Genomic DNA, 13165 nt, shown 5'->3' with positions numbered 1-13165 from the left:
TAAGGTATAAAGTTACTTAATCCCAAAACAAACAAAATGATCATTCTCCACTGGCTCCATTAAAACCCTTATTTATTTTAAATTATTCCAAATGAATATCCTCTTCTGCTGCTGAATATAGTCTCTCTACCTTGTCCCTGGTTTCACCCTCACTTCCGTAAACTGTCATGCAAACACAGCTCAAGTCTCACAGAGATAAGACATTCATGGAGATAATGAAGTGTCATGGTTGCTCTGTGGCCTTCTCATTTAAAAGCTATTTGAAATTAAAATACTTTGATGTACCATTTCCGGCAAGTGCATTGTGAATGGTAAAATGTCTTCAAATGATTTTATTTAGAGATACAGCGTGGAAACAGGCCCTTCGACCCACTGTGTCTGTGCCGACCAATGATCCTCGCACACTAACACTATCCTACACTCACTAGGGATAATTTACCATTAACCCAAGTCAATTAACCTACAAACCTGTATGTCTTTGTAGTGTGAGGATACCGGAGCACCTGGACGAAAACCCACATGGAGAACATACAAACTCCGTACAGACAAACACCACAGTCGGGATCAAACCCAGGTCTCTGGCGCTGAAAGGCAGCAACTCTACCGCTGCGCCACCAGGCCGCCCTTCACGATGTCATGTTTTAACTATCGGCATCCTCTCGAAATGAAAATTCAGTGATAGCGATGTTTAAAGGATTCAAGAAGAGAATGTTTTGAAAAGCATCTGTACGAATCTGTCCAAATGACTACTGTGTGTTCCTGTCAGCCATTTGGCAGACTCTTACAAATGCTTCTCAAAGAATTATTTTATTGAATCCTTTAAACATCACTATCTTCTGATCAAGGAATCTGACAAGAATACCTGAATGAAAAAAACTTAGATTACACGCTACTTTTCCTGATCACTGAATGTACCAACCCATTTACCAACCAATGAAGTATATTTTTAAGTGTGATCAGTGATAAAATATGGGAATTACAGCAACCAATTTGCATACACAAAATCTCACGAGGTTACAGGGACCAGAGAATTACACCGCAAAACAAAAATGAAGTGATGTTTTGTCATAAAATCCACTCCATTCCTCTAATGCTAGAATATTTTAGGGCAAACCTACTCCCTACCACGAGACGACAGATGTACAAATCTGCGGTAGGACCATTTATGGCCAAAAATATTAACAGGTCAACTTTGAGTAATTACCTTCCAGTTCGTTAATCTTCCATTCGCTGAAATAATTTAAAGAACCAGTTGCCTGTTCTGCAAGGGGTGCACAGAACCTGGCGTGAGGTCTTAAAAGTTGGAGATCTTTGTGAAGTTGTAAACAGCACTGATCTTTCTGTGATGTTTCTTGTGCATGTTTCTCCCTGATTTTACAGAGCCGAGTGCTGTGTTTACCTTTGAGATTTGTTAATTCAGCTTTATGGGTCGCCCTCAAACCACAGATCTTGATATGGCTGGCGTAATCTTCAGCGTAATACTTGTTGTCCAGGTCCTCATTCTCATCTTCAAGCTTTCTTACATCTTCAACTAACTCCTAAAAAAATTAAAAAGTAGCCAAATTAAACGAAAAAGACTTTCGGGAGCCTGTTCCACTTAGGCGTTTTGTCACCGGTCTGCACCGGCTATAACCTACGGGAACCTTCGACCTCCTGGCAACCCATTAGGACCTATGGCACGGGAATTCTCGCTACTCTCCATGTTGAATATAGGATCCATAAGGATGCCGCGATGGGTTCTCAGAATGCTGGAACTCCTCACGTCCATGAAGGTGACTTTCCAACAACCACCTGCGAACATGTGACGATCATGTGACGACGGCATAGTCTCCTGCAGTCGCCTAAAAAGTCACCTGTGGGACAGTCCCATTAAGCCTAGAATAATGCAGCTTTCTAAAGTAACATTAAATGAATGAAATGAATAAGCCAAGCAGATAAGCAAGAAAAGTTGAAGCTGTCAAAATGGATTTGTCAAGTAGTCATCAAAATTAAAACAGTTATCATAAGGTCCCGTGATAGAAGCAGAATTAGGCCAATTGGCCCATCAACTCTCCTGCGCCATCCAATCATCTATCTCTTCCTCCTGTTCTACTCCCTTCATCTCTGACACCGTACTAAACATGAATCTATCTATCTCTGCCTTAAAAATATCCACTGACGTCCTACACAGCCTTCTGTGGCAATGAATTCTACAGAATTCTACTGACGCAGCGCCGGCTGGAGCTCTGCAGACCGCGGCTTCAGCAAATCAGAGTGCTCCCCTCCGGCGAGCCCTGGCGATGACTCACCCGCACCACGCCCGCCGCTGAAGTAATAGAGATTACGCTGTAATAGAAGTAATACGCCGCCCTGTAATTAGAGATTCACACAGCAGCAAACAATGATTTCCTTACCATTATCACACAATTCTTCCTTTCCAGCTGTTTCTGCAGTACTTTCACGTGTTCTGTTGTTTCTCGCAGTTCCTCTTCCCTTTCCCAGAGTTTTTCATTGAAGTCTTCCAGCAACTAAGGAAGTTAACAAGTGATTAAAACCTCCTAACAGTGATAAAAACTGGGCAACATAGTATGGAAATCACACACACGCAACATTTGTAATTCAAGTGCGCCAATAGTTAGGTCTTCAATTCTGCCTTGTTATTAAGACATTAAAATTAAAATTATCATTAATGAAATCAGGGGATGAAATCATTAATTTGCATTCAATGGTTCTTATTCAACTGAGTTACTCCAGCACTTCTATCTTTGGTATAAACCAGCACCTGCAGTTGTTTGTTTTCACATTCTGCAGGAATACCGATTCAGACCATCAGGTCTGTTCTGCCTTTCATTAAGATCATCACTGACCTAATGTATACATTCACCCAGTTTATCATGAATCAATCCCCACTATCTTGAAAATATTCTACGAGCCTGCATTGTCTACACTTTGACAAACATAGTTGCAAACACGCATGCCGTTGTCAGAGAACCAAAAATGCAAATGCATTAAATGGGCAACCGCTTATTTCAGTCTAAAGAAATCCCTCCTAATCTCCTTTAAATCTGAGGCTATGAACTCTACTCCTAGACTCTCCCACTAGTGGATGGGAAAAAGAAGAACAACTAAAATGTTGTGTCCCAGTCGCACAGGAGGCCTGGTCCCATTCCCCAACACAATCGTAGCATTAAGCAGGATCGTTGTTGATCAAATTTAATTACATAGCAGAGAGGAAGTGGTCAAGATGAGAGTTTTAGTAATATATATGGAATAGAATAGATGGAAGATAGATATAATCGGTAGTGACGCTGTTGCATTATAATCAAGAGTTCATGTGTTGTTGGCATCTTAAATAGCAGATCTCTTCTGATCTTGATCAGGGCTCAAAAAATTGGTGGCACAGATCAGCAATGCCAACAACCTGTCATAACCAGAATGGCAATGTTGCAATGAAAAAAAGAATGGGAAGATTTATACAAAAGAAAATCTTCACATTTTTTCATATTTACAGATTTATTTCCAAGAGGCTCCCCTCCATTTTTATTTCACTGCCAGTTACAACAGAATCCCTTAGCCGGTTGCAGAGATCTTTCCCTGAAATAGACATTCACACAGCAGCAAACAATGATGTCCTTACCGCTAGATCCCGATTATTCCTATTAAGCTTTTTCTGCAACACATCGACAAGTTGCGTCTTTTCCAATAATGCTTCTTCGTTTTCACGGAGTTTTACCTTGAGGTCTTCCAGTAACTGAGAAAGTTAACGTGATTAATACCTCCTAACAATGATAAAAACTGGGCAACATAGAATGGAAATCACACACACGCAACATTTGTAATTCAAGAGCACCAATTCTTCAATTCCACCTTGTTATTAAGATATTAAAATTATCATAATGAAATCACGGGATGAAATTATTAATTTACTTTCAATGGTTTAACGGTCCTTTATTGTCACATGCACTGAGGTACAGTAAAATTTGATTTACCACACAGTCATATCAAAAAAGCAACAAGACAAAACTACATAAAGATTAAACATAAACAGCCACCACAGCGGTGTGTGAGAATCTCTAGGGCACCCAGCATAGGCGGAGACCCACAGCCATCAGTTCAATGTCCAGGCTACACACATGCTCCTTCACCGACCGCTGTACTCTCTCTGCAGTCCCTGTCCGCCCAAAGTCAGAAAGCCGTCCGCACTCGCACCAGACTCCAAGATCACTGCACTCACGGCAATCCCTCTGAGTCTTGTATTCTTTTATAGTTTACTCGATACATGTGACAATTAACTAAACTAAATCCCATCTGCATCTTCTCCTGTACAATTTCATCTTTGCTATTATATACTAACAGGAAGCACTCCTCGACAATTTGAACAATTTTCTGGCACCATTCCTTTGGCAAGGGAAAACTGAAAACATTTAGTCAGAACCTCATCTGTTCCCACCCTTGCTTCTTTTAACAGGCTGGGAAACATTTCTGCCGGACCTGATGGACATTTCTGCCGGACCTGCCGAACCAGCCAACGTTGCTTATAAGGGACCTTTATTGTTCAATTAACATTGGAATGTCGTAAACCATGTAACTAATTTGAAAATAGTAAATATGTGATAATGTACTAATGTGGTGGATCAACTACTTGAAATTTTGGGGTAAAGACTGGAAAAGTCACCCTGGAAAACACATTTCTTTCTCTAAAATTTGCCAAAATAAAATATTTCACATCCACCTGAGACACCAAACACGATTTAATTTAACATTTCATTTGAAAGTTGCCACTTCAGCTGCAGCATTCTCTCAGTATTGTACTGGAAACATCAGGCATGACTTTCTGCTTAAATTATTTGAGTATGACTTTTCAATAACATTTTGTTGTAGCGTGTGTCTTGGAATAAAGCACGGAGTCGTGTTTAGAGAGAGACACCTTTTATTCTGATCCTCCCGGTTGTAGGGAAGACCAAACGAGAGAAAGATGGCACCCAAACCCCAGCCTTTAAAGCCGCCGGCTAAGGGCCGCCTCCGGACTGAACCACTCCTGTGCCGAGGGGTTCGACACTAAGGTGGCACGACCCTTGGGAGCCGCCACAGGACCCCCCCCCCCCAGAACCAGAGGCACGAAACGCACCGGCGGGCGAACGACCCGGCCGGCCCGTGTGCGGAAGTTAGCCGCTCGTGGGGCATGCGGAGGCATAGGTGGAGGGACAGGACGAGGGACCGGCGGGAGGACAGGTGGAGTGACAGGCGGAGGGAGCCGTGAAGGGGGGCGCCCTCGGGGCCGAGGTTGGGCAACCAGCACCGGCTGGTCAATGTCCAGGTGTGCCGGCTTCAACCGGTCGATCGACACAGCCTCCGGCCGGCCCCCCATGTCCAGGACAAAAGTCGACTGCCCGTGTTCCAGCACTCGGAACGGACCCTCGTACGGCCTCTGGAGTGGAGTCCGGTGGGCATCACGGCGCAGGAAGACGTACGGGCAGTCCCTGAGGGCTGATGGCACGTGTGGGCGAAATGTCCCATGGCGGGACGTCGGGACGGGTGCGAGCCTGCCAACTTGCTCGCGAAGGCGCTGTAGGGTGGATGAGGGCGTTCCCTGCTGCCCCGGCGCCGACGGCACGAACTCCCCGGGCACCGTGAGTGGCGACCCGTAAACGAGCTCCGCCGATGATGAGCCCAAGTCCTCTTTGGGAGCAGTCCGGATGCCCAGCATGACCCACGGCAACTCGTCCATCCAGTCCGGGCCGGATAGTCGTGCCTTCAGTGCTGCCTTCAGCTGCCGGTGGAATCTCTCCACCAGACCGTTAGCTTGCGGGTGGTAAGCCGTGGTGTGGTGTAGCCGCATCCCCCAGCAAGTGAGCCATGGCTGACCACAGCTCGGAGGTGATCTGTGGCCCCCGGTCTGAGGAGATGTGCGCCGGCACCCCGAAGCGAGCAATCCAGTGCGCGGACAACGCACGAGCACACGTAGCCGTTGAAGTATCGGTCAACGGAATGGCCTCCGGCCACCGCGTGAAGCGGTCCACCATTGTAAGCAGGTGGGTGATGCCCCGGGACGGCGGGAGAGGCCCTACAATGTCTATGTGGAGATGGTCGAACCGCCGGTGAGGTAGACCAAACTCCTGGAGCGGCGCACGGACATGGCGCTGGATTTTTGCCGTCTGGCACGGAATGCAGGTGCGAGCCCAATGGCCAACCTGCTTGCGCAGACCGTGCCACATGAAACGAGCGGCCACTAGTGCCGTTGTCGCCCGGATTGATGGGTGAGCCAGTCCGTGGATCACCTCGAACACCCTCCGGCGCCAGGTGGCAGGGACGATGGGGCGCGGCTGACCGGACGACACATCGCACAGGATTGTCACTCCCCCAGGACCGAGAGGGACATCCTCAAGGCGGAGGCCGGAGATGGCAGTCCGGTAGGCGGGCACCTCATCGTCCGTGAGCTGTGCCGCCGCCAGAGCAGAATAGTCCATTCCGGGCGCCACCTCGAACACGGCGTTGATAGCGGGCCGGGACAATGCTTCGGCCACCCGGTTTTCTTTCCCCTTGATGTAGCAGATAGATGTCGTGTACTCCGATATATAGGCCAATTGCCGCTGCTGTCGTGCGGACCAGGGATCGGAAACTTTCTGCAGGGCGAAAGTGAGCGGCTGTAGGCGGTGAACGGGCGGCCCTCCAGGAAGTAACGAAAATGGCGCACAGCCAGGTACAGAGCCAGGAGCTCACGATCGAACGCGCTGTACTTGGTCTGCGCACGGTTGAGGTGCCGACTGAAGAAGGCCAGGGGCCGCCAACCTCCGCCCGTCAGCTGCTCCAGCACAGCACCAACCGCCGACTCCGAGGCGTCCACCGTGAGAGCAGTCAGGGCATCTCCCCGCGGGTGTACCAGCAGTACGGCCCGAGCAAGGGCCTCCTTCGCGCCGTCAAAAGCTGCCTCCGCCTCGTGGGTCCACTCAACGCTCTTGTGCTGCCCACCCGCCAGAAGTTGATACAGGGGCCGCATGATGTGGGCCGCGGATGGCACGAAACGATGATAAAACGCCACCATGCCGACAAATTCCTGCAGGCCACGCACCGTGCGTGGGCGGGGAAACCGGCGGATGGCGTCGACCCTGTCAGGCAGGGGAACCGCGCCTTGCGCAGTCACGCGGTGGCCGAGGAAGTCAATTTCATTCACCCCAAAACGGCACTTGTCCAGGTTGATGGCCAAACCATGCTCGCTGAGCCGCTGACAGAGCTGCCGAAGGTGAGTACAGTGTTCCTGTTGCGAGCGGCTGGCCACCAGGATGTCGTCCAGGTACACGAACACGAAATCGAGGCCGCGACAAACCCCGTCCATGAGGCGCTGAAAGGCCTGTGCTGCGTTTTTGAGGCCGAACGGCATCCGAGTAAACTCGTAAAGCCCGAATGGCGTGATGATCGCCGTCTTCGGCACGTCATCCGGGTGAACTGGGATCTGATTATAACCCCGTACCAAATCCACTTTGGAAAAAATCGTAGCCCCAGCCAAATGGGCCGTGAAGTCCTGGATGTGGGGTACGGGGTATCGATCCGCTGTTGTTGCCGCGTTCAACCGTCGGTAATCCCCACATGGTCGCCAGCCCCCGCTTGACTTGGGGACCATGTGGAGTGGGGACGCCCAAGGGCTGCTTGAAGGGCGGACGATCCCCAAGGCCTCCATCGTGCGGAATTCCCGCCGTGCCAGACGCAGTTTATCTGGTGGCAGTCGCCGTGCTCGTGCATGGAGTGGTGGGCCGGTAGTCGGGATATAATGCAACACTCCGTGGCTGGGGGTTGCTGATTGAAACTGCGGAGTGAGAATGTCAGGGAACGCAGCCAAGATACGTGCAAATCGGGAGTCCACGGACGCCAGTGGCCGTCCCACCGGTTGATCCACACGCAACGTGATCGGCTCCATCGTAGTGGCGTTGATCAAACGCTGACGTCCGACGTCCACCATGAGGGAATGCGCCCGGAGGAAATCGGCCCCGAGCAATGGTTGGGAGACGTCGGCAATGGTGAAGCTCCATGAGAAATGGCAGGAGCCGAGCATGATGGGAACCATCCGCAGTCCATATGTGCGGATGGGGCTGCCGTTCGCCGCGGTGAGGACGGGCCCCCGCTTACCGGAACGAATGTCGGCCAGCGAAGGGGGCAGAACGCTGAGCTCCGCTCCTGTATCCACGAGGAAGCGGGTCCCGGAGCGCCGATCCCAGGCAAAAAGGCGATGAATTTGGCCGGCCGCCGCGGGGACTATTGGCAGCCGGCCCAGGCGTTTCCCGGGAATGTGCATGGCTGGCGGCATTGTTGTGCTGCAGCACCCCAGCGTTGATGGTAGTAGCACCAACGTCTCCTGTTGGAGTCACTTGGAGCTTGCCTGCTCCTGCTGGTGGTGCCTGCCGCTTGCTGGCGCTGGGCTGCAGGTGCAGTACCCCTCACTGCCGCTGGGGGCGATCGTACGGGCCGTCGGGCTGGAGCTGTCACTCCTTCCACATCTCCCCCGCCCCACCGGGGGAATTCGGGAGCTGCTGGGGTGACATAATCGGCGTACCTGCTGACGGCGAGCGCGTTGACGTCATCAGGGCGCGTCGACCTCAGCGCGACCCCGTCTCTGCTGACGCCCAGCGCGCTGACGTCATCAGGGCGCTCCATCCACAGGGCGTCGGCGCGCCTCCCGAGGGCCCGAAGGTCGGCAAACGAGACGTCGGTGAGCTGCAGACGAATGTAGGCCGGCAGCAGATGCAGGTATGTATACTCGAACATCAGGCACGGCGTGTGCCCGTCTAGTAGAGCCACCATCTCCTTTAGGAGGGAAGATGGCCGCCGGTCGCCTAGGCCCTCCATATGCAGGAGCCTACCAGCCCGCTCCATCCTACTCAGTCCGTAAATCTGGAGCAGGAGCTCTTTCAGGCCGAGGTATTTATTATTGTCCGGGGGGTCTGCGAGGAAGTCCGTGACCTCTTCAGCCGCATCCTGGTCGAGGGCTCCCACCAGGTAGTAGAAACGGGTGGCATCGACCGTGATGCCCCGCAGGTTGAACTGGGCCTCCGCCTGCTGGAACCAGATGAGCGGTCGGGTGGTCCAGAACTTGGGCAGTTTAACGGAGACCGCGTCCAGAGACAGGGCCAGGCCGGCCTGTGAGGAGGTAGGGCTTTCTCTGTTCTCCATCATGATGCCAATGGAGCGTCGGGGTCACCAATGTAGCGTGTGTCTTGGAATAAAGCACGGAGTCGTGTTTAGAGAGAGACACCTTTTATTCTGATCCTCCCGGTTGTAGGGAAGACCAAACGAGAGAAAGATGGCACCCAAACCCCAGCCTTTAAAGCCTCCGGCTAAGGGCCGCCTCCGGACTGAACCACTCCTGTGCCGAGGGGTTCGACACTAAGGTGGCACGACCCTTGGGAGCCGCCACATTGTAGTCTATTTTGAAGTACAACCTTCTAAACCAAGTGTGAAGTCATCCTTTCAATTTCCTTGAAAAGATCCGACACACGACGTGAAACGGTTTAACAATAGTCTTTGCTTTAGAAAATAAGAGGCATTGTTAATTGTTATTGTTAAAAAGAAAACTTGCAATATTTTGGACTGAATTTTCAGGCTTTAAAGTGAAATCCAACTGCAGAAATGCAAACACAAAGTACACAGATCACTGTAATAGCTCACTCAGTGAGGGTAACAAATATTCAACTGGAATTGATGTTACCTTAAGGTGTTCATCTCTCACTTGTAGCTGGGTCTCTTTGTCCGGATATTGGTCTATGAGCTGCACTACCAGCTGTTCATACTGAGCCAGCTGCTCAGATAAACCAGCCACCAAATACTTACCTGTAGTAGACCTGCAGCTCAGTGCCTGCAGAATAATTGGTCACTATTAATAACTGCATCATAGTGAATCAGACTTTAGAGAAAACAGTATTGAAATATTCAGTGACTTGAGAAGTGCATTAATATGGAATGCATGAAAGCCAATGCATTTTTTAAACAAACGCGCCGCCGACTGTTGGCTAGACTCACCCCACAGGCCTCCCAGGGGACCGAGGTGAAGCCGGATGGCGAGGTCTGCCTGGGCTGAGGGAACCTAAGCAGTGGCGGTGATGGAAGCCTCAGCAGCAACTGCAGCTTCGGCGGTGGCGGGAGCCTCAGCGGCAACGGGAGCCTCAGTGACAACGGGATCCTCAGCGGCAGTGGGGCTTCATGATCGACCCGCAATCATCGTTCAATGAGAGTGGGGGGTGGGGGGAGGGGTGCTAGGGGAAGACAATGGGGATCGGGCGTGAGGGGACTGCCGTGAAGAACAATGGGACTCCGGCGATAATACAAATACAAATTTTGTAAATGCAATGCAACAACAGGAAATTACAAAAATACTTACCTCCGATGATGCAAGGGACTCTTCAATTCCACAAATGCACCTCCACATGATTCTAATTTAAAGTGGCTGCAAAATAACTAATATAATAATTAAATAGAATTGGTACAGAGCAGACAAGCAGAGAAGATTAGTTTAACCGGGCATCAGCCGTGGCACGGACATTGTGGGCCAAAGGGCCTGTTCCTGTGCTGTACTGTTCTATGGTCTATGCTCTTGAGTTTACGTTTAGTTTGTTGTCACGTGTACCGAGGTACAGTGTAAAGCTTTTGTTGCGTGCAGACCAGTCAGCAGAAGGACAATACACGTTTGCAATCGACCCATTTACAGCGCAAGATAAACCCAGCAAAGTCTGATCAAGGATAGTCCAAGGGTCATCAAAGAGGTAGATAATAGTTCAGTGTAGCACTTCCTTATCATTGGATTGGCAATTCTCGCAGATTATGTGTCTATAAACTGACTCAAAAGCAAAGTAACTAAAACTCAAAGTAACTAAAACTCAAAACAAAGAAAACAATGGAATTTTCACTCATAAAATGAGCAGCACAATGGCGCAGCCGGTAGAGCTACTACCTCACAGCACCAGAAACCTTGGTTCAATACGGACATTGGGTACAGTGGAGTTTGAGTGGCTGTGTGGGTTTCCTCCGGGTGTTCCGGTTTCCTCCCACATCCCAAACACATGCAGCTTTTTAGGTTCCGTAAATGGCCTCCATAAAATTGCCACTAATGTGTAGGGAGTGTTTGAAAAAGGGGAAAAACATAGTGTAGCTCTGGGTAATAGAACCCGCGTGATTGACGGGAGGGAGGAGTCACTGAGCACGGGCGGGTGTTCTATTGGCAGTGTTTTTGCTGTAACTATCAGTAACTGTCAGTCTAGCGCCCACACTTGTGGAAGCCACCTTGTAAATTTGGTTCCACTCTCGTTGGCTCGTTGTTTCATTAAAATAAAACAATTCAAGCCAACTTACCGTCTCTGTCTCGCCAAAATAGCCGGTTTTGGGACATAAGACAATAAAACATGCTTGACAATAAAACACTCTTGAACCAGTATGAATGTCGAGACCAACTGGCGCCTGAGCAAGGCGATCCTTTGCGTGCTGGTCTGCATCAGCGTGCAGACTGTAAGAGGTCTGCTGACATCCATTACAATCATTCCACTCTAAAATCTTTATTTACCCTTCACCTGTACACTGTGGATGGTTTGATTGCAATCATGTATCGGCTTTCCTTTACCTGCAGCATGCAATTTCAAGCTTTTCATATGACAATGAACAACTAAACTAAAATCGGTGATCGATGGTCACCATAGAATCACTGGTCCGAAGCGTCTGATTCATGTTGTATCTCTAAACTATATTTAAATTGTTTCAAACCAAGAGCTTGTGAAATTCCTTAATTTCTTTGCTTATGTGATGGAAATCACTTGGAAAACATATGTAATTTTGTGCACACAAGTCTCCACTATAAAATGTCCTGAAACATTTGGCTTCCCACACTCATACAGATATACAGGAGTGAACATCTTATGTAAATCAGCACTACACAAGGTAAGTGTAAAAGAAAATTACAATACCTGTATCGATCCAAATGTCACAATAAATAAAGAAAATTTGATGGTCTTTCCCCAAGAGGACAATTTCCAGATTGAATTTAGCCTTCTGATGACACAAAGAAGGCTATTGTCTACTGCAAGGGGAATTGATTACAAAAGACACGCAGTTTCTGCGGATAGTCGTAACACTTTCCCTGAAAGATCTTTTAAAGGAAAGGTCTCAGAATGTAAAGATGTTAGGAATACCAAGCTGTTCGGGTTAAGTTTGTTCAACTGATAATTGAAATGTGATAAGCCGTGCTCTCTTCTCACTGTTACCACAGTAGATGCAGAAGTGTAAATGTCCCACACTCCCAGTTCAAAAAAAGCTACTGTCCCATCAGGTTGTTGAACTGACCTAACGCTGCCACAGCAACGGAACATTACAGACCATCTCTTGGCAACAAGGCATTGTTTAATTTTCTGAATTCCATTATATAGACAATAGACAATGTCATATGACAATTACCTGAATGGTGCAGGAGCAGGTCATTTGGCCCTTTGAGCCTGCACCACCATTCACTGTGATCATGGTTGATCATCCACAATCAGTATCCCCTTCCTGCCTTCTCCCCATAGGATAGAATATAGATTATTGGAGGTGTTTCAGTTTGTTCCTACATCCAAATAATTTAACACATCAAATTCCTTTAGTCCACTGGAAGTAGATCACCAAACTTCAGAGATTTCCTGCTTCTATCGCCATAATCTCCAAGCACTATGTCATTAATCCTAACATCGATTTCTTTCAATTCCTACCTTCCACACATATAGAAACCTAATAGCCCTGTCCCACAGTGCGAGTTCATTCCAAGAGCTCTCCCGAGTTAAAAAAAAAATCAGACTCATGGTAAGCACGGAGAATGAACGTAGCGGGTATGTCGGAGCTCGGGGACGTGTCTTAGCTCTAATGGCAGGTACTCGGGAAGACTCGCTAACGGCAGGTAATGCACGGGAAGACTCGTGAAGATTTTTCAACATGATGAAAAATGTCCACGAGAGCCCCGAGTTCCGACGATTGGCCAGTATCGTAAATCTCCGAGTTCGAATCAGGGCAAACTCGGGAGAACTCTTGGAATGAACTCGTACCGTGGGACAGGCCTTTAATTGTGCCCTCCATTGTAGAGATAGAACTGAACAGCATTTAATTATTCTGCAATTTATTTGTTTCCAACCAGGGTTTCTAACCAAGAGACTTATTTTTGTTTTCAATTACATTTCATCAGAAC

At 48.7% G+C, this 13165-nt stretch overlaps 1 protein-coding gene across 1 annotated transcript; it reads right to left on the bottom strand.

The window, feature by feature from the left end:
- Window positions 1-976: 976 nt before the first annotated feature.
- Window positions 977-10417, bottom strand: LOC116970150 (myosin heavy chain, non-muscle-like). Its single transcript, XM_033016863.1, has 5 exons — window positions 10346-10417; window positions 9677-9823; window positions 3617-3730; window positions 2394-2507; window positions 977-1538 (listed from the first exon to the last, which is right to left on the bottom strand). Exons 1-5 carry the CDS (start codon window positions 10391-10393, stop codon window positions 1179-1181), a joined length of 783 nt encoding a protein of 260 aa, XP_032872754.1. The 5' UTR covers window positions 10394-10417; the 3' UTR covers window positions 977-1178.
- Between the last annotated feature and the right edge of the window lie 2748 nt (window positions 10418-13165).

The sequence above is a fragment of the Amblyraja radiata genome, unplaced genomic scaffold, assembly GCF_010909765.2.
Source record: "Amblyraja radiata isolate CabotCenter1 unplaced genomic scaffold, sAmbRad1.1.pri scaffold_574_ctg1, whole genome shotgun sequence".
NCBI classification, from domain to species: domain Eukaryota; kingdom Metazoa; phylum Chordata; class Chondrichthyes; order Rajiformes; family Rajidae; genus Amblyraja; species Amblyraja radiata.
The sequence above is the reverse complement of the archived record's forward strand: the minus strand, read 5'-3'. Positions and strand labels throughout refer to the sequence as shown.

Coding starts and splice junctions, on each gene's coding strand:
- LOC116970150 (XM_033016863.1), bottom strand. CDS start 10,393: ATGTGGAGGTGCATTTGTGGAATTGAAGAGTCCCTTGCATCATCGGAG. Junction 9,824..10,345: donor AGTCCCTTGCATCATCGGAG/GTAAGTATTTTT, acceptor ATTATTCTGCAG/GCACTGAGCTGCAGGTCTAC. Junction 2,508..3,616: donor GGAATAATCGGGATCTAGCG/GTAAGGACATCA, acceptor TAACTTCCTTAG/TTGCTGGAAGACTTCAATGA.